Source organism: Ambystoma mexicanum, chromosome 12, assembly GCF_040938575.1.
Source record: "Ambystoma mexicanum isolate Mex_15411 chromosome 12, UKY_AmexF1_1, whole genome shotgun sequence".
Classification (NCBI taxonomy): Eukaryota; Metazoa; Chordata; class Amphibia; order Caudata; family Ambystomatidae; genus Ambystoma; species Ambystoma mexicanum.
In genome coordinates, this window is record NC_090936.1 from 373,112,169 (window position 1) to 373,133,078 (window position 20,910).

The window sequence follows — 20,910 nt, forward strand, 5'->3', positions numbered from 1 at the left end:
AGGTCTGGAAAACCCAGGCATGGGCACAACATGTGTCCACAGGGCGAGCCTCCGCACTGGGAGTCCACTGCGGTGGTAACTGCTTGTGGAATCATGCACAAGCTAAACAAAAGAACGGTGAAGATGAAAGCAGTGCCCTAAGATTGAACAATCCACGCGAGCTGAAGAAGCAGAAAATCCTCCTGCAAGACCCCCAAAATACCCCATCTCTAAGACAGATGTCTGCAATCTTCGGCTCTCCAGATTGTTTTAAACTGCAACACCCATCTGTCGTAGTCAGCACAGTCTATGGTAAGGGATCATGCGAGTTGCAGTTCAGAACATCTTGTGAGCAAAAGGCTGTAGACCACTGCTCTAAGAAATAGCAAAGCAGGTCTCCCTTCTATACAGAATGGTCTAGTGGTCTGTGTGGGTAGAAGCTGCTGACTCATTGGCTGACCTATCAATAGGCCATGCCCCCTGTTACCAGTGATAACATATACACCAATGAATACCACAAAAACATACCAGTTCCAGATATATGCCACGTCTAAAAGCTTAGCTTGACTGACTGTGAGCCACATGTTGACTAAACCAAGAAACTGCTGCAATTGTTGGCTTCAAATAATTCCACGCCCTTTACAGCGAAAAATGTGTTGAAAACACTGAGAGGCGAGTTCAGTGAAAAAACGGACCCACACACGACTTTGCATTCCTTCACTTCTCTTTTTACATTGTATCAAGATCGACGCATTTCGCGATAGCTAATGGTTCCTCGAGGTCAGTTCCACGCAACTTCCTGCGTAACTGACCTTGAGAAAGCGAGAGACGGCGTGAAACGCATTGGTCCTGAGGAATAATAAACGAGAAACTAAAGAAGCTGTGTGGTATGCAAGCCTCCGGGCTCCTTTCCTCACGAAATGAGTCCATCAGCATTTCTGCAGCCAGGGGGACCAGCACTGGGAGGGAGAGCCCGCTACACTGCATTAACAGGCCCGGAGTATGAAACTGCTCCAGTTCCCTTTGAGTGCAAATACTCCCAGCTTTTTGCAGACACAACATAGTTGTAGACTGCTTGGTTGCCAAACGCTGTTACACCCGTTCTTACTAGTGATATCAATTAGCATAGCATATGAACACAGAAATCACAGTCTCACTGAACCAGCTGTGAAAACGCTACCTGAGATCTATGGCATGGTTACACATAAAAGCTCATGCCGTCAAGCTGGAAGCCCCTCCTTGCTATACACAGCAACTAAAGGCATAGGGAGATATCGTCATTTTGCGCAGAGTCACACAGGGCTTCAAAGGGATAGGCCAAAGCTTACGCTTACATTAATTGACCTCATTACTAGTTTGGAGGTAACTGAAAATTCTCTAGGTAACAGACATTGGCCCTCATTACGAGCATGGTGGTCTGGGAAGTACGGTACCGGTAAGCATGTCGGTAACATACTTTCCGGACCGCCATACTACGGGCTCTGCTCGTGGGAACTATTTCACCCGCCAGGTTTTTCCAGGCAGGTGTAACGGCACCCGCGAGCAGACCACGTCAGATGCACCGGCACCCGCGAGCAGAGCACGTCGGATGCACCTGTACATGCAGAGTTGTGCCGGCGCATCCGACATCTCCATCCACATTCAGCCCTGTGGGGCAGAATGGGGATGAGGAGGCCCTTGATTCCGGCACCCGAAAATGAGCAAGTACCGGGTCCGCCTAACTCGGCATGACCCGGTTCTTGCCCATTCACGGGTGCCGGAAAAAATGCAACTCCGGTGGCAGTCGTGCCGTTTTTAACGGCATGGCTACGGCCAGAGTTGTAATGAGGACCATTGGCTCCAGATTTTGCAGTCGTGCTGATTATGAGTGGCCTCCAGAAAATGTAGGAATTATCTCCAGTAGAATTACCTTCAGAGGTAATTCCCTATTCACCCATGGAGCCTGATGAACTGCAGAAAGAATGTGTACTTGCCACAACTCATAATCAGGTGGTATTTCCACAGTTGCCACTTGTGGTAACTGTAATTCTGCTCAGAGGAATTAGCGCTGCTAATACCTGCAAATTTGCAATGAGGCCCATGGTCTTATTTTTGCGATCTTACATCTCCCCTCATATCGACCCTCTGCAAGGGTCGAAATACTGGACTCCACTGCATCCAAAATCGTCCCTCTTGCAGTTTTACATACAACAATCCACCTTGAAGGGTTAACACCCTGAAGATCCGTACTGGACCATATGGTGGAGCTATCCTCCTCTGTTTCCCAACTTCACCTGCAGCACCTAAGAACATCTCGCCAATCTCTGATCACCCCACTTAAGCCTACTTCTCCTCCACTGGAGCTTGCAAAAACTCTGCCCCCCCACCTATCCCAGAATCCTCTGCTACCCCTTAGATACATTCTCTATGTACAATGCTCGGTTGCTTCCCAGCTAGAATCACGCTTTATTAAATTCCATACACGCATACATACTTGCAGCTCGCTTACACCAAATTTCTATCTTCATTTTCGAGCCAACGAGTTTCATTAGGGACATTAAAAAACATTTGTAATGCCAGTCGTAATGATAAGAGGGGGTTGGCGGGTGCAAGAAATATGTTGTTCATATAGATTTGCAAATCAGAACATGTTAAGGCAGATACGTCCAAGAATAAAATCTGTGTGCATCTGTCACCATAAGGAAAATAAAGTTTTCCCTATTTTCCTTATGATGACAAACACACACAGATTTGTGTTACCATTTGCAATTGATGGTTTTTGTCTGAAGGACATTTTTCTTGGGAAGACAAGTTACCATTTTGCAGTTATTAGTTTTTTGACTGAAGAGCATTTTTTTTTCAAACACAAGGGGCCTCATTAGGATGCTGGCGGCCGCGGAATGAACGGTGCCAGTACGGGACCGGCACCCTTCATTCCGGGCCGCCAGATTACGAGGTCTGCAGCGGGTCCCGCCTTTCACGCCTGGTCAGACCAGATGTGAAAAGCGGGATCCGCTAGCAGGCCAGGATGCTAACAACGGGCCCGTCATTGCTAGCTAGATGTTGTTAGCATCCCCCCCATTCCCTGCTCAAATGGGAATGGGGATGTACCAGGTCCGGGTCCCGCGAAAGGGATTTACCGGGCCCTCCAAGGTCGGAATGGCCCGGTAAATCCCCTTTTGCGGGACCCGGACATGAGTTTGGAGGCAGTCTTATTAAGGGCATGGCTGCCTCCAAACTCGTAATGAAGCCCAAAGTCTGAAATGCATTGACCACACATTCTGCCTCTAGTACCTGCTATGAAGCAAATGAATAAAAGACAAGCCACATTCTTCTACTGTCGAGTTTGAATCATTTTATTTTTCACTGTTATGAACATTGTTTGACTGATCTTTAATATTCAATAAAACTGTAATACTTAAAACAAGGGTGCAGCCAAACACAGTTAGGGGAATTCCCCTATTTTTTTGTTTTCGTGAGGCTACTTACTTATAAACATTTTTAAAAATGTTAGCATTTTATCCAGTAATTAAACCCTGGGTTATTATTTCCTCCTCATACCAGGCTGAGTAAGGGCAGGGTGAGAGATACTAATTCACTTATTGTAAAGGAGATAAGTTATCAGATTATTTTAAACAATCTAGTCTGATTTGGTTCCTATTACATGTCATCAAACCCAGTTGTATCGTTACCTGACCACATTTCCTGGGTTCATAAAGCAGTTAGTAGTTTGGCCACGGTCTGCACATTTATTCTCTTTACATCAAACATTGTTTAACACTTGACACTTAACAGAACTACTATATTAATGCGGTCTGCCCCACTCTGCCAACATCATTCACGGCTCACACTTCCTACTCTTGGATTATACCACCTTCTAGAGGTGGCTTGGAAGCCCCAGATTTACTATTTAGGAATTTACCTGCAATAACATAAACAAGCATTGACACTGCCAATAGTTTTGGCATTTGTAGTTTATTGCATTTTACATTTAGCAAGGAGGGAAGGAATGGGGAATGACAGCACAGGGAGGAAGAAATGACAGCATGAGAGGGAATAAAGGGCAGCTCCGGGGGCTAAGGAAAGCACTGTGGGGCAGACAAATAAGAAATACATGGCAAAACGAGGGAGAATAAAGAAATCCAATCAATGAAAGCTAGGCCAGCTACAGTACACAGGAGCATTGTACACCATTTAAAGGAAAGAGTGACAGTGCAAAGGGCGGCGGAGTGACAGAGCAAGTGGGAAGGAGCGACAGTGCTTTGGGGAAGCACAAGGGAAAGAAGCAACAGAGCAAGTGGAGAAGGGGTGACAGCACAAGAGGTAAAAATCAACAGAGCAGGGGGGAAGAGAGTGACAGAGCAAGGGGGAAGGAGCAACAGCATAAGGGGAATGAGCGACAGCGCATGGGTGCAGGAGCTACGCGCATAGGAAAAGGAGCGACAGTGCATGGGTCGGTGTGACAGCGCAAGGGGGAAGGAGCAACAGTGCAATGAGGAAGGAGGGACAGTGAAATGGTGGGAAAGAGCGGCAGTACAACAGAAAGGAGCAGCAGCGCAAGGGGGAAGGAGTGACAGAGCAAGGGGGAAGGAGTGACAGAGCAAGGGGGAATGAGTGACAGCACTAGGCGGATAGTGCAAGTGGGGGAGTTGGTTGTATGTATAATTGCAGCCTTTGGTCGTAGTTGTCCTATACTGTAGTTTGGATCTCAGTGGGGCTCATATTTGGGCCAGTGTAGCGTAAGCAAAATGCATAAAACCCTTGCATAAAGGCTGTTACACATTTTGCTTATGCTATGCCACATTTTCAATCATTTGTTTGGTGGAGAGGAGTGGCGGAACGCAACTTGCATTTCCGCCACCTTCCTTCCTCCCCACCAAGCAAATGCTGGAGATAATTATGGGGTCCCCATAGGGATCCATTGTAAATGCTGCCTGCCATGCTCCAAAAGCAGGAAGCGTTTACAATTACAATTAAATGCTGCCTTTCATGCTCTCATGTCAGGCAGCGTTTAATTGTAATTGCAAACGCTGCCTGACATGAGAGCATGACACGGGGTGTTTACAACTAAAGGCTGCCTGTCCTGCTCGAATGGCAAGCAGCATTTATTTGTAATTGTAAATGCTTCCGGCCATGAGAACATGGCAGGCAGCATTTACTCACTTTGCACAATGGTGTACAAAAGTGCATGGCAAAAGGTGGTGTACACACATGTCTGCTGCCTTTTGCCCTAGATATTTCCTCTACCCCCTGCAAATGACCAAAATTTGGCAGCGGGGCGCTGCCTACCTGTATGTCTACAAATAATGGCTCTCCACCACCAATTTACAGGGAACACGAAAAATAGCCCAAAGGTGATTTCTTAAGAGGATACCAGTATGTTGTCAGTGGTACTGCACCTCTCTAATGAACCACAACCCACAGATGTCCTCACAACTTATTTTATTGGAAAGGTGCAGTACCACTGACAACATACAGAGATCCTCATAAGAAATCACATTAAGATAGGAGAAGTGACGTACCCATGACAACTTACAGAGGGCCTCATGAGAATTCTTATGAGGACCTCTGCATGTTGGCAGTGGTACTGCACCTTTCCCAAAAATAAAGGCTTGTATGGTAAGCATATCCAGAAAGGGAAACCTACATGTAGCCCAACAGGACCAGGAAAGTAGCTTAAATATCGCACAACTCCTTCCGTCTCCGAAAAGAAAGATCACTCCGTGACCCCAGCTTTGAAAGTGATACAGATACACGACTTGTTGCAGTGCTCCTGTTTGGGAGAAAAATAGTTAAATAAGCCACAATTGGATTACATCATTGTAATACAGCAATAAATAACTTTTAGGGCCTGATTCATGGAATTATGAGCACGGTGCAACGTGACCTTGCACTGCCAACAAACACCTTAATTCACAGAGCAGTGCAAAGTGTATTTTTGTACTTTAAAGTCACTTTTCACTGCAGAAATACACTTTTCAGTGCTCTGTGTATCAGGTTGTTTGTTGGCAGTGCAAAGTCACTTTGCACAGTGCAAAAAAAAGTGCATACCTGGGGGTCGCCAGATGGGGTATGAACCTACCGCAGTAGGTCACTGTCCCTAGGGAGCTCCTCACCTCCAACACGTTCCCGGGTGGTTTCACCTCCTGGATGTCTCTGATCTTTTGCAGGTCTGGGGAGATTCCTTTCTCATGAAAGATAAAACCAAAGAACTCAATGCTGTCCTTTAGGAACTCACACTTTCCAGGATGCAGAGTGAGTCCAAGGTTCTGAATCCTTTTGAAAGCTTTCTCAAGGAGGACCATGTGTTCAGCTTCTGATGTGGCACAGACCAGGATGTCGTCGCTTAGGTTTATGACTCCTTCAAGGCCAGCCAAAGCCCCCCAGATGACATTTTGAAAGACTTCGGCTGCAGAGGAGACTCAGAAGCTTAGGGGTTTGTACTGGTACAACCCTTGATGGGTCATGAAGGTCGTGATGTAACGCAAGTCTGGGTGTAGCTCCTGCTGATGGTACCCGGACCGCAGGTCTTGTTTCGAAAACACCCTCGCCCCTTGCAGTTCTCCCACCACGTCGTCCAGGGTAGGCGTGATGTGTGTCTCGTGCTTGATTTTGAGGTTGGGCAGCCTCATATCGACACAGATGCGGACGGACCCTGGTTGCTATGGCTCAATGGCCATAACCACATGGGACAACCATGCGGTGGGCCCTCCACCCTTTCTATGATGTCCATGTTCACCATGTTTTGTAGATCACTCTCCACCTGTTGCCTTAGGTGAAATGGTATTCGACAATGCTTTAGTGCTGTTGGGCGTACCGTCTCATCTATCTGCAGCTTAATGGGCTCGCCCTTCAGTTTACTGACACATTGAAATACTGTAGTAAATCTCTTCGGCGTATACTGTGAGGGCAAAGTGTACGATGCCCAGGGCCTCTGCTGCTGCGCAGCTCAATAGGCAGTGCGTGCTAAGGTCCCTAACAAAGAATTTTGCTCTTTATTTCTTTTTCCTCATGGACAACTTTGGTCACAAACGCACCTTGGGGGGGCAACAGTTGAGTCCCCCAAATGAGAATATCTTGGCTTGTGCTTTTGCTAGTGTTGGGGGCCCTGGTAATGCCTCATAGTGGCGTGTTGCCAGTAAGTACACAGATGTGCCACTGTCCACAAGCACAGGTGTCATTGTTACAATTATGGCCCCCCTGAACATAGGTTGTCTCCTCTTCTTTTTAAAAAATCTCTTCCTCCTTGTCCTCTTCTTCTGCCAGGTCCAGACCCGGAATCTCTTGTTCCACAATTGCAACTTGTTTCTGTCGCCGCAGAGTGTCACTTGGCATTCTCCTGGGCTCTCTGGGAAGGGTCATCGGAGTGGGGGCTCTGCACATTATTGCGAAGTGTCCAGCTGCACCACAGAATCCACACACTCTCCCTTTTGCCAGGCATTCCCCTGCATGTCGGAGGTTGTAGCCACACTTAGGGCACGGCTCCGGCATCTCAAACTTGCTTGGGGGACATCTCAGCCTCGATGTGCCATCATTTTGCGGTCGCCCTCTCGCACATGATGGTGGCACGGCTGTCTGCCAGCTCATATGACCTCCCCATTTCTAGAATTCGAGCCAGCGACACCCCAGGGTCACGTAGAACCTGTCGGCACAGCTTTCCTGAGCTGCACCCTTATATTAACTGGTTTCTTACCATATCGTCCTCATTTTCCCATTCGCATGTGCTTGCCAGTTGATGAAGCCTGCCATAGAACTGGTCGAAGGATTCCTCTTCTCTCTGTTTCTCACTGCACATGACAAACCTCTCGAAGTCCTGGTTTGCCAGTGGCATTAAGTGTTCTTTAAGGCTATCTTTAGCCTGGTCATTGGTGGGAGCGAGAGACTTGAATATTCTATGGACCTCTGACCCGGCTGAGTATATGAGGGTTGCAACTTTGGCTTCGTCATCTGTTCCGCCAGTTGCTTTAAAGTACATGTCAAGCTTCTCGATTCAGACCAGCCATTTTGGCCCCAGCTTCGAGGGATTGCCTGAGGTGTTGAATTCCGGCATCAGGGCCAGTGTACCGTGTTGGCTGGGTGCCTCTCTTGCTTGCTGGCCCCTGCTGCATCAGTGTGGCCCCCTGGGGATCTCCTGCTTCACTCATGGTGGCAGAGTGCACAGGCAGCTTCTGCGTGGGTCACGCTTCCTCAGGTGCACTTCGGTGGTGGCAAAACAGCACAGGCACCCTCTTAGTTGTCGAAGGCTGCGGTTTGCACTTATAGGTGTGCTTCTTGGACACCTTTTCATGTGTCCCACTCGGTACGTCGGCCCTTGCAGACCACCTCAGGTTGATGGATGAAATGCTGGATGTGGACACAGTATGCTGTGCGATGGAGTAATTGAATAAACATTTTTTGAAAAGGGTCCCTCTGGCCCTGCTGTGGCCCCTATGGCCCCTCTGCTTTGTTTTAGCCCTTATGGGCTCCAAAATTGCCCTCATGGCGCACGAGCACTCCACGTGTGGAGCCGCTACCACTGAGACCTAAAATGGCGGTGGTTGTAATCCCTGCGAGGGTTAATGCCTCTGACAGGCATCGGAATTAGCTACCGAAGCAATATATTTCATATGAGCACTTTCCCCCTGCCCAGCTGCATCCTCGTCGCCAATGTGATGGTTGGATTCGCCCCCGAGATCCCTGTGAGAAGGCCTTGCCCCCAGTAACTTAAATGAGGAGCACGAACGACCCGCAGGCAGTCCAGGCAGTCCATCGCATGCCCACTATTGTGCGAAACAATACGTATTCAGGGATCCAACCGGGCAAACTCTGGCAGGTATAATGGCCACGTGCAGCCCTCATACTATCTGCCACCCGAAGGCAGGCGTACAGATACTTGCGCATAGGATTCACAGCGCAGAGGTAAGATCGGGTGTTGGATTTAGGGGTGCAGCTGAGGTTCCGATCTAACTTAGGGGTGCTCGTACGCAGTGTAGGGGGGTGCAGGAACTGTTTATGTGGGTTCGCACGCAGGTTTTCAGAGTTTTACCAGAGTTACGATAAATTGTACGCGTGCCGTCAGGGTCTCCGCGATACAGGCCTGCTTGCGGGGGACACCACACACTGTATTCAGGGTGCATGTATTTGCGCTCAGAGAGCACGCAACGGTAGCTGTTTCTGGCTGTTTGTGCTTTGCATGGGGCGTGTCGGGGGCGTTCCGGCCGCAACTTGTATATAGGGTTACTTTGGGGGGACAATTTCATGAATACGTGGAGCAAACAGAAAAACAAATGCGCGCAGGCTCACGCAGAGTCGTTCTCGGCACGCAGCCTTTGCAGGATCTACATGCATTTTTCCATGAATTTGGCTCAATGTAACTAGTACAAGTATTAGCATCACTTAACTGTAAAGAATTCTCATGCATCCAACTTTTGATGCAGTTAAGACAGGCAATGAGGGGACAAAAATCTCAAACTACATCAGCATTTATGCACACTCCCAGGAACTGATGGCATGGCCTGAAAAAAAAACCAGGCCCAAAACAGTCAATTTAAAAGGTCGAACGAATTGCAGGATTTTAGCACCTTTTTAACAATAAATAGATGGGGTTGGGGTATTAAATAAGTTTGGGAAATGGGAGGGTTACCCCAGCTGCATTTTGTTAAAAAGGGGGAAAATAAAAAAAGGGGATGTCTGGCTAAAAAAATCGCTGTTTTGGGCCTCGGTATTTAATTCTCGTTATTTTCACATGTGCAAAAATTGAGTTGCAGAAATGCCAGGCAAATGCGTGCAGAGGTTGCCAAATCGGCAAGACTGAAATTGCTCTCTTCTCTAACAGAATACAAATTAGCTTTAGAATATGTTTTTTTTTTTATAAAGAAAGAAGACATGCCCTGCTTTCAAAGGCAGCGGGTGTTGTCAGGGGCTGTGCATGTCATATTCTTTGGCTAATCAACAGGGCTGGCAGGGGGAAGCGTGAGGGTGAGAATAAAATGGTAGAGAGACTGGGGCTACCGTTTCATCTGTGCCAGGGGCCCGAGCAGCTCTAACGGCACGGAGAGAGATGAGGGTGGGGGAGAAGGAGGGAAGCCGGGAGGGAGAGCCTTGCCATCAAGAGTGGGACATGGAAAGCCGTACTGCGGGCTGGCAGAGGATGCAGACAAGACGCTGAGGGCCCGATACCGAGGCCTGCGGTAAATGTAAAAGCATGGAGTATTTCCGAATACTGCATGCTTTGCCGCTCCGCCAAAATAAACGGTTTGTTACTAAAACTTTGAATTTTTGCGTGCTTTTCTGGTGAGGAAATGTCCTCCACACATTAACAATACTGCATGCAATATTCTGCGTGCAATAATGCAAACTCTCCCCATGGAGTCCCACGCGACTCCTAAACGGGGAATAACTGTACCTCTCAAGTTATTGCATGTTTACCAAATGTTGTAACAGTAATTCCATGTGGTAGTGTTTCCCCCCAAAAATACCACCAAACTTGTAATGCAGCCCTTTATTGTGAAGGGCCAGGCGGGCACCAAATGACGCGGGCCGTCTGAAGTGAAAAATAGTGGTGTAACATTAGAGGGGAAGATGGGCATGGACAGGGTACAGACAAGGGAAGACGTAAGGAAGCTGAGCAAGATCAGCCGCCAACTCTTGAAATATAATGGGCACTTTTCATGTAGCGCCTCCATATGATGCTTCGAAGCACTTGCAAAATGGACCCACTTGTTCAATTAACTAAGACTTTAGGAATCTACTGTACTGAACGCACAATGCGCCTGATTCATGGAATTATTTGCATGTAAAATACTGGATTTGTATGCAGAATCCCGTCATGGAATCGAATGCTTGGGATATTTGCCAACTTGCATGGATTACCAGCATGCTCTGTGCATCTCTGCCAACGGCCGAGTGCCATGCGCGAGAGACCACGCATGGTGTGGGCGAGGCCTATGCAGAGTGTGGATTTGTGGGTGGAACACAGAAAATAGGGATAACATGCCAAAAAGTAGGAGTTATGGGGGTCGGGACGCAGGCAGTCCATGGCACGCCCACAAGTGCGCGCAACAAAGCGTATTCATGGATGTGACCGCGCAACCTCTCGCCTGTGAAATGCCCATGCAAATCCCTCGATCTCCCTGCCACCCGAAAGCAGGCATACAGACTTGTGCAGAGGATTCACAACTTGGAGGTGAGTTTGAAAGTTGGATTTAGGGGTGCATGCACACAGACGGGGTCCCAATCGTAGTTAGCGGTGCACCTATCCAGCATAGCGGGATGCAGGAACGGTTTACAGGGGTTTGCATGCAGAATTTCCGAAGTGATAAACGAGTTACGATAACTCTTATGAGTGTTTTAGAGGTGCCGATGACAGTTATGGGGCACCCTGAGAAGGGTCCCCGAGGTGCAGGCCTGCTTTCAGGGGATCCCACGCACAGTTCACAGGGTGCAGAAATGCGCGTCTTGGGAGCACACGAATGTAGCTGTTTCTGGCTGTTTTGTGTGGGGGCATGCCGGGGGCGTTCCGGCCATGACTTGCGAACACAGTTCATTTGTGTGAGGGATTCCATGAATACATGGAGCGCGCAGTATAACTTATGCGTGCCGGCTTGCTCAGGGTTGTTGTCGGCGCGCAGGCATTGCAGGATAAATGCGTGCTTTCCCATGAATTGGGCCCAATGTCTGTAACTAGTGCCTAGATGTCCAAGGGGTGTGCGCGCTTCCATTAAAAAAAAAAATATATATATATATATATATATATATATATATGGGAACTGGTGCACTGGTTGATCAAGATAATTGAAGAGATCGAGGGTTAACACAACGGCATCTGCTAACAGCGCCAGATGGCAGTGAGTTAGCGCTATGTACAAGCCTCGTTATTAAAAGCCTATGCATTAGAGGTTGGGCAGAAGAAGGCAGGGCCCCCCTGCCTGGAAGTGGAGGGGGAACGTCAGGCTAGTAGCATACGATGTGGTCGATGTCGCAACCGTGTGTGCCACTGAACTGAGCTGTAGAGGGGTGGGCCAAAGGACACACAGTGCGGGGGAGAGGCTGCAATGGGTAAGAGGGCTTCTGGTCGTCTTCCTGCAACCCATAATCTTTATTTATTTGTTGGGTGTTTTGTATAGGGCTACCGTGCTGCCAAACGGGAGACTTCGAGTGATTTCGACAGTGTAGCAGGCTGCTTCAAAGCCAAAACAGCCTGGTTCAGATAGCTGCATCCAGCAGGAGGTGCGTTTAGAACCGAGGCCCTGTGCTCTAGGCTCCTAGGAAGGTCCCCGAGAAGCCCCACAGCTCGTGAACACTCCAGGGGGGCTGGGATTCGATCTGATCCCCAGCTGACTCCCCTGCACTCCCCTGTACCCTGGATTTGAGCCCTGTACCCATTATGTTCTGAACAATAACAAAGGGACTTCAATAGGGTGATACATGGCAATGAGATATAATGGGAGAGAGGGTGAGTGCTCCTAGCTAATCTTCACTGGGCAGTGAGAGGAGAGAGGGTGAGTGATCCTAGCTAATCTTCACTGGGCAATGAGATCTAAGGGGAGAGAGGGTGAGTGCTCCTAGCTAATCTTCACTGGGCAATGAGATCTAAGAGGAGAGAGGGTGAGTGCTCCTAGCTAATCTTCACCTTGCAATGAGATCTAAGGGAGAGATGGTGAGTGCGCCTGGCTAATCTTCACTGGGCAATGAGATCTAAGGGGAGAGAGAGTGAGTGCTGCTAGTTAATCTTCACTGGGCATTGAGATCTAACGGAAGAGATGGTGAGTGCTGCTAGCTAATCTTCACTGGGCAATTAGATCTAAGGAGAGAGATGGTGGGTGCTGCTAGCTAATCTTTACTGGGCAATGAGATCTAAGGGGAGAGAGGGTGAGTGCTCCTAGCTAATCTTCACTGGGCAATGAGATCTAAGGGGAGAGAGGGTGAGTGCTGCTAGCTAATCTTTACTGGGCAATGAGATCTAAGGGGAGAGAGGGTGAGTGTTCCTAGCTAATCTTCACTGGGCAATGAGATCTAAGGGGAGAGAGGGTGAGTGCTCCTAGCTAATCTTCACTGGGCAGTGAGAGGAGAGAGTTTGAGTGCTCCTAGCTAATCTTCACTGGGCAATGAGATCTAAGGGGAGAGAGGGTGAGTGCTCCTAGCTAATCTTCACTGGGCAATTAGATCTAAGAGAAGAGAGGGTGAGTGCTCCTAGCTCATCTTCACCTGGCAATGAGATCTAAGGGAGAGATGGCGAGTGCTCCTGGCTAATCTTCACTGGGCAATGAGATCTAAGGGGAGAGAGAGTGAGTGCTGCTAGCTAATCTTCACTGGGCATTGAGATCTAACGGGAGAGATGGTGAGTGCTGCTAGCTAATCTTCACTGGGCAATGAGATCTAAGGGGAGAGATGGTGGGTGCTGCTAGCTAATCTTTACTGGGCAATGGGATCTAAGGGGAGAGAGGGTGAGTGCTCCTAGCTAATCTTCGCTGGGCAATGAGATCTAAGGGGAGAGAGGGTGAGTGCTGCTAGCTAATCTTTACTGGGCAATGAGATCAAAGGGGAGAGAGGGTGAGTGTTCCTAGCTAATCTTCACTGGGCAATAAGATCTAAGGGGAGAGAGGGTGAGTGCTCCTAGCTAATCTTCACTGGGCAATTGAGATATAAGAGGAGAGAGGGTGAGTGCTCCTAGCTAATATTCACTGGGAAATTAGATCTAAGGGGAGAGAGGGTGAGTGCTCCTAGCTAAACTTGGGCAATGGGATCTAAGAGGAGAGAGGGTGAGTGCTCCTAGCTAATCTGTACTGGGCAGTGAGATCTAAGGGGAGCGAGGGAGAGTGCTCCTAGCTAATCTTCACTGGGTAATGAGATCTAAGAGGAGAGAGAGTGAGTGCTACTAGCTAGCTTATCTTCGCTGGGCAATGAGATCTGAAAGGAGAGAGGGTGAGTGCTCCTAGCTAATCTTCACTGGGTAATGAGATACAAGAGGGGAGAGGGTGGATGCTCCTAGCTAGCTTATCTTCACTGGGCAATGAGATCTGAGAGGAGAGAGGGTGAGGGCTCCTAGCTAATCTTCACTGTGCAATGAGATCTAAGGGGAGAGAGGGTGAGTGCTCCTAGCTAATCTTCACTTTTAACCCGAAATGTGGGGATCCACTGTGGGCAATGTAGGTATAATTCGTATTTGCATAGCCCCTCATATTGGCATATATTGAGGGTAGCCTTATAACTATTTGAGACTGGGGTATCTGCACATTAAGAGTATTCTTGAGCAGCCTTCAATAGATGCTATTAGGATCCCACTGCATGGTCTATCAGTTGAAAGGCAACACGCTGTGCATAAAATGTGTTTAATGTACAGATCTTAACCAACGCACTGATATCAAACACTTGGTGCAATTCAGGCTCTGACGCGACCAGCCCGTGGTGTTGAGGACCAAACAAAAGAACAAATAAGATCAAATGAAATGATTCCTCAAGGTGAATAGCTACAGATAGATCACCACTCTACACTGGAAATTGCAAACAGAATGGGGAGAAGTAGTGTCTGAACATGCTCAGCAGTACTCAGTTTAAATGTGCAAAGGTGCTTCAAAATTCAGTGGAAATAAACTGCCTCACCCAGACACAAGTGTTGACAGCTGTTTCTCCCATAGACTTGAATGTCATGACCTTCATCAGGACAACAGTAAACATAACATTTTCAACAGCGAGATAGAGGAGGGTCAGTGTATGAGCATGGTTTAAACAAATATCATTCTTGGTTATTCCTGGGGCACCACTTTTAGCCTTTTCTTAATGTATTGCTGGTACTTAATGTTTACAGCAGGAGATTTGAAGACTGGGAAATGGAAATTAGTAATTAGGAGTGGGTGCTGGTAAGAAAGAGACAGGGGGCGATGGAGGGGTGCACAGCGGAAGCGCATTTAATGCGAGGTCTGTCAGCGGATCTCTTTGCTCATTGCAATCTAAAGGCTGGCGGGTTATTTGCCTCTGAGAGTGAATCACTTGAGTAAATGATGTATATTTTCCATAGGGTTTAGTCGAACAATGTCTCTACTTTTCCATGCATTATTTTCCCTTGCATTCCTAACCTTAATTCGTGGTGTCAAGAAACATGTTGTGAGCATGATGACTAGGCTCCCGACAGGGGCGTTGGTCCTGTAAGGAATATATTGTTAGCCACCTGAATTATAATCTTGGCTTTCCCACTTCATCAGACTGTGTGATCTGAGAAGCATGATGTTTCCTCTCTGTGTCCCAGCTGCCTTATCTGCGAAAATGTGGTGAACCAAGAAACAGACCGAACACCCACATTAACTTATTCATAAAAACTATGCATTTAAAGTTGCTTTTACATGTGTCATGAAATAAAAAAAAACAGACAGAAAGGGGGCGGGGGGTCAGGCATAAATAATGCACCCCTACCCCTTGTTCTGTACTAAAATAATAAAAGTGAATGTTTATATGGTGCAGGCACTTGAAAAGCCAGTGATATTCAATCCAGGTCAATGGGACTTATTTTATTATCCTTGGAAAGATAAAAGGCAGACCCAGTTATGCTGGGTTTTGAAACAGCACTGCTGAGGAGTGATGGCTGGGAGGTTTTGTGAGAAATTACTGCATTTCTATGGCAACCTGCCAGGCCATCATTTTTCAGACTGGCATACTGACATGCCATTACAGAAGGGGATCGACCATATGCAAATCAGGCTTGATCACACCCCAAAAGGGGCCGTCCAACCCTCTCGGCGGGTCGTATTCGCTCTGCACACGACCACAAGAGACCCCAGACACCTGGTGGTCTCACTGGGCGTCATCATTGAGGTGTAGCTTGGTTCTCTAGACCCAGCAGGCACGTGACCCTCGTCTGGGCCTACAGAAGGGAAAGGCCATATGCATATCAGGCTGGCCCGTCCAACCCACTCAGTGGGGGTCATATCCTTTCTGCACAAGACTGCAAGAAACCCCAGACATGTGTTGGCCACATTGGGCTTCATCAGTGAGGTGTAGCTTGGGTCTCTAGACCCAGCAGGCACGTGACCCTCGTCTGGGCCTACAGAAGGGAAAGGCCATATGCATATCAGGCTGGCCCGTCCAACCCACTCAGTGGGGGTCATATCCTTTCTGCACAAGACTGCAAGAAACCCCAGACATGTGTTGGCCACATTGGGCTTCATCAGTGAGGTGTAGCTTGGGTCTCTAGACCCAGCAGGCACGTGACCCTCGTCTGGGCCTACAGAAGGGAAAGGCCATATGCATATCAGGCTGGCCCGTCCAACCCACTCAGTGGGGGTCATATCCTTTCTGCACAAGACTGCAAGAAACCCCAGACATGTGTTGGCCACATTGGGCTTCATCAGTGAGGTGTAGCTTGGGTCTCTAGACCCAGCAGGCACGTGACCCTCGTCTGGGCCTACAGAAGGGAAAGGCCATATGCATATCAGGCTGGCCCGTCCAACCCACTCAGTGGGGGTCATATCCTTTCTGCACAAGACTGCAAGAAACCCCAGACATGTGTTGGCCACATTGGGCTTCATCATTGAGGTGTAGCTTGGTTCTCTAGACCCAGCAGGCACGTGACCCTCGTCTGGGCCTACAGAAGGGAAAGGCCATATGCATATCAGGCTGGCCCGTCCAACCCACTCAGTGGGGGTCATATCCTTTCTGCACAAGACTGCAAGAAACCCCAGACATGTGTTGGCCACATTGGGCTTCATCAGTGAGGTGTAGCTTGGCTCTCCAGGCACAGCAGACAAACGGCCAGTATCTGCAAGATCGTCCTGTGTTCCTGCTGCTTCCATGGGGAAAGGTTTCCGCTGACTGGTTAGCAACGCTGTCTACTGGATCCAGTTGCTGCTATGGACGTTTTTGCACATCTACCAAACGGAAGCATAGAGAACAATTCGGGTGGATTCCTCATCTCGCTTGAAACTTGTCATTGGTAGCTACTGGTGGCCGTTAGTGTTTATTTTTCTTGTTTTTTTGCCTATTCTTTCCATTGGACAAACATAGCCCAATGTCCAAAAGCCTCCAATCGTAAAAACAGGTTTTAACTGGTCAGCTGGGCTTTCCAGCGGAGACTTCCACTCTGTCAGAGTAGCTCTCCACTCCCAAGCTCTGGCTCAACTTTGTGCCAAACCCCCCCCCCCCCCATTACTACAACTCTTACTGGACGAACTGGAAACCAATAGCCCGAGATGGTAGAGGGCTGACCGCTGAGGCTACGCGGACCCCTGCAGACAACGTAACTGTGGTTGTATGCAGAGATTTCCAGTGGTCGAAGTGGGTGGGAGCGGCGCTCCTCTACTTAAAAAAAAGTGTTACTGTTCCTATACTTTTATTTGAAAAGTGTTACTGTTCCGGAATGATTTCATTTTAAAATAAAAGTGTAGGAAGAATTTGAAACTTGCACTTCAGTGCACTGCACTGAACATTACCTTAAACAACAGGTGCGTCTGTTTGGGGGTTTGGATTGTGCGTGGGAGGGGAGGTAGTGATGTGGTTTGTGGGGAGGGGGTTGGGCCAGCAGGGAAAATAGCTCCACTACTTCTTTTCGTGCAGTGGCTTCGTGCTGCTTTTGGGCGCTATAAGAAAATGGGTGATCACCTAATGTAATAGTACTCGGTTTGTGGAATTCGGGTGTCTGAAGGGGTGCAGCGGCCCTGGCAGGATTCAAACGTGTAACTGCAGGTTGCATGAAGGTCTCCGTGGGGCTTAACTCGGGGTGCCATTTTACCGGCCTTGTAACTCATTGAATTAAGTGAGAGAAGTTTGTAATATGTATATTTAGGTTTGGAAACTTAAAAAAAAAGGTAATTAAGCAGTTATGTAAGAAGAGGGGAAAGAGCTGCTGGATATCTCAGTGGCACTCACCAGGTCCTTGGAGGTGCCCAGGCGCTTGAGCTGGTCCAGGGGCAGCAGGTCCGCCGAGTCCTTGTGCACAAACTGCGTGGCCTGCTTGAGGCGCCGCTGCTGGTGCAGGATGGCGCGGTCCCGCATCTCGGTCTCCCGCCGGTGCTGGTTGGGGTGGCCGGGCTCCACGTTCCTGGCCTGCGTTTCGGGGCTGGTGGCTGCCACTCTGCTGGTCTGGCAGTTACTCGGACTGCTCATGGTAAAGAGGCTAGCAGCGGGGGTGTCCGCAGCTTCGGGGGTCTCTGCTCAGCCCAGCTGCCAAGACCAGCTGTGCTCCTCTTACCTCTAATGCACCTCGCTGTCTAATTCTTTTCAGCTGCCCTCCGTGTTCTGCTCAGCCCTGCTACTCCCAGGACTCACTACCAGTCCACCGCAGTCCTGCTCAGACCTGCCACCAGAACACTCCCTAACCAGCGTCCCCACAGTTCTGCTCTGCTACCCCCACTGCTCACTACCAGGGCTCCCACAGTCCTGCTCAGCTCTGCTACCCCCACCACTCAATAGGGCACCCACAGTCCTGCTCAGCTCTGCTACCCCCACTGTTCACTACCAGGGCTGCCACAGTCCTTCTCAGCTCTGCTACCCCCACCGCTCAAAACCAGGGCACCCACAGTCCTGCTCAGCTCTGCTAACCCCACCGCTCAATACCAGGGCACCCACAGTCCTGCTCAGCTCTGCTACCCCCACTGCTCAATACCAGAGCACCCACAGTCCTGCTCAGCTCTGCTACCCCCACTGCTCACTACCAGAGCACCCACAGTCCTGCTCAGCTCTGCTATCCCCACCGTTCAATACCAGGGCACCCACAGTCCTGCTCAGCTCTGCTACTCCCACTGCTCACTACCAGGGCTCCCACAGTCCTGCTCAGCTCTGCTACCCCCACCGTTCAATACCAGGGCACCCACAGTCCTGCTCAACTCTGCTACCCCCACCGCTCACTATCAGGGCTCCCACAGTCCTGCTCAGCTCTGCTACCCCCACCGCTCACTAACAGGGCACCCACAGTCCTGCTCAGCTCTGCTACCCCCACCGCTCACTACCAGGGCACCCACAGTCCTGCTCAGCTTTGCTACCCCCACCGCTCAATAACAGGGCACCCACAGACCTGCTCAGCTCTGCTACCCCCACCGCTCAATACCAGGGCACCCACAGTCCTGCTCAGCTCTGCTACCCCCACCGATCAATACCAGGGCACCCACAGTCCTGCTCAGCTCTGCTACCCCCACCGCTCACCACCAGGGCACCCACAGTCTTGCTCAGCTCTGCTACCCCCACCGCTCAATACCAGGGCACCCGCAGTCCTGCTCTGCCCTGTTACCCACACTGCCCTCTAACCAATCCGCCCGCAGTCCTGCTCAGCCCTGTTACCCACACTGCCCTCTAACCAGTCCACCCGCAGTCCTGCTCAGCCCTAGCACTGTACTTCCACCACTCTGTTGCGGTCCACCAGCAGCCCTGCTACCCCCACCGCTACCAGTCCACCCGCAGTCCTGCTCAGCCCTGCCACTGTACTTCCACCACTCTGTTGCGGTCCACCAGCAGCCCTGCTACCCCCACCGCTACCAGTCCACCCGCAGTCCTGCTCAGCCCTGGCACTGTACTTCCACCACACTGTTGCGGTCCACCAGCAGCCCTGCTGCCCCCACCGCTACCACACCACCCGCAGACCTGCTCGGCCCTGTTGCTCCCCACCACTCTGTCTGCAGTTCTGCTTAGTCCTGGACATGTATTTGCAGCACCCCGTATCGGTCCATCCACCGTCTTACCTCCACTTCCTATATACCGCCCTTTTTGACTTACTCGTCCTTGCTACCCTGCCGCCTGCTGTCCTGCTCGGCTCTGCAGGTTTCCGAAGTCCTCCCTGCTGCCCACAGCGTTCCTGTAGTGTCCCTGCTATACACACCTGCTAAAATCTACTACCTCTCTACAGTTTCCTCGGCACCGCTACTGGGCTCAGGCTGTTCTCCCGCTGCCTCTAGCGCCCCCTGGCGGCCGGGCCCTGTTGCAATCTTCCCAGCAGATTTGCCCCTCGCTATTCCCCTTGCCGTCCTCGGAGACCTGGTTGTAGTTTCCTCAGTAGTTAGTCCCCCGGGTTGTCCTGAGATTCTGCTTGTGAACCTCTGTTTCTTCCGCCTTCTGGTCGCTTGTTTAATTCCTCCTTTATTCTAAACGCTCCCCGATGCGGGTCTCGAGAGCGTCCTCGGCGCCGGACTGAATCTTGCAGGCTTCACTCCTCTCTCCTTCTCTCGTCCGCACCTTCTCTCTGTCCTCGTGCCGCGGCTCCTCCCCAACACCCAGCGGCCAATGGCGGGGCCAGACGTCAGGGAGGCATTTGCATCTATCACAAGAAATGCAGGGGGACATTGAGAAACGCCGCAGCGGACCGAGCAGTGGCTGCCAGATGTTCGCAGAGTCGCAGATATGAGGAAAGTAGCTTTCAGCTTCCCCTTCCGCTTTTAGTTTTACCTAGATGTGCGGCGTTCCGGTCCTAACTGCTCAGCTATGAAGATAGTTCAGCGGCTTAAGCGCCTGCTGCTGGAAAATGCGAACAAGTGGCCGAATTGGGAATCTGTTTATCTGGAGAACAGACTTCTAATCGGGTCGTAACTAACATTGCTTTGTCATGGGCACAAGTTCTCTTATTTTTCCTATATTCCTTTGTTTGCCAACATTATATCTAGTACCTGGGTAGACACATTGCTGCCCTACTCAGCAGGCTAAGGTCTGGTCTCCCCAGGCAGTGAGTCTATGATCAGCACTTTGACACTGCTACGGTGGTGATATAGTGCAGTAGAAAAGCATGATAACATAACATATATTAGATGAAGGGCGGGGCCTGATTTCTAAAAATGTTTTGACATGGGAAAGACCCATTGAGCATTTTGTCTAAATCAGGCCCAAAGTGTACCTGACTGTATGTTATAAGGATACTTACTGCAAGTCACTCTAGAGTGTGCGCCAAGTAAGGCCCAGTGCTTTTATAAGAACAAGGATCTGCGAGGTGACTTGCAATGTACAGTGGGGGTAGTTTATTCATTATAATACATGGCCACACACTGTTATTCCCCTCTAATACCT

The 20,910-nt window shown here is 49.6% G+C and overlaps 1 protein-coding gene across 1 annotated transcript in view; it reads right to left on the reverse strand.

Annotated features, from left to right (window-relative positions):
- The window catches only part of NRIP2 (nuclear receptor interacting protein 2), a 410,611-nt gene extending 390,440 nt beyond the window's left edge, over positions 1-20,171 (reverse strand). The window contains exon 1 of the mRNA XM_069628497.1: positions 17,794-20,171. Coding sequence (XP_069484598.1) covers positions 17,794-18,030 — 237 coding nt within the window. The 5' untranslated portion in view covers positions 18,031-20,171. The remainder of the gene's footprint in view (positions 1-17,793) is intronic.
- Between the last annotated feature and the right edge of the window lie 739 nt (positions 20,172-20,910).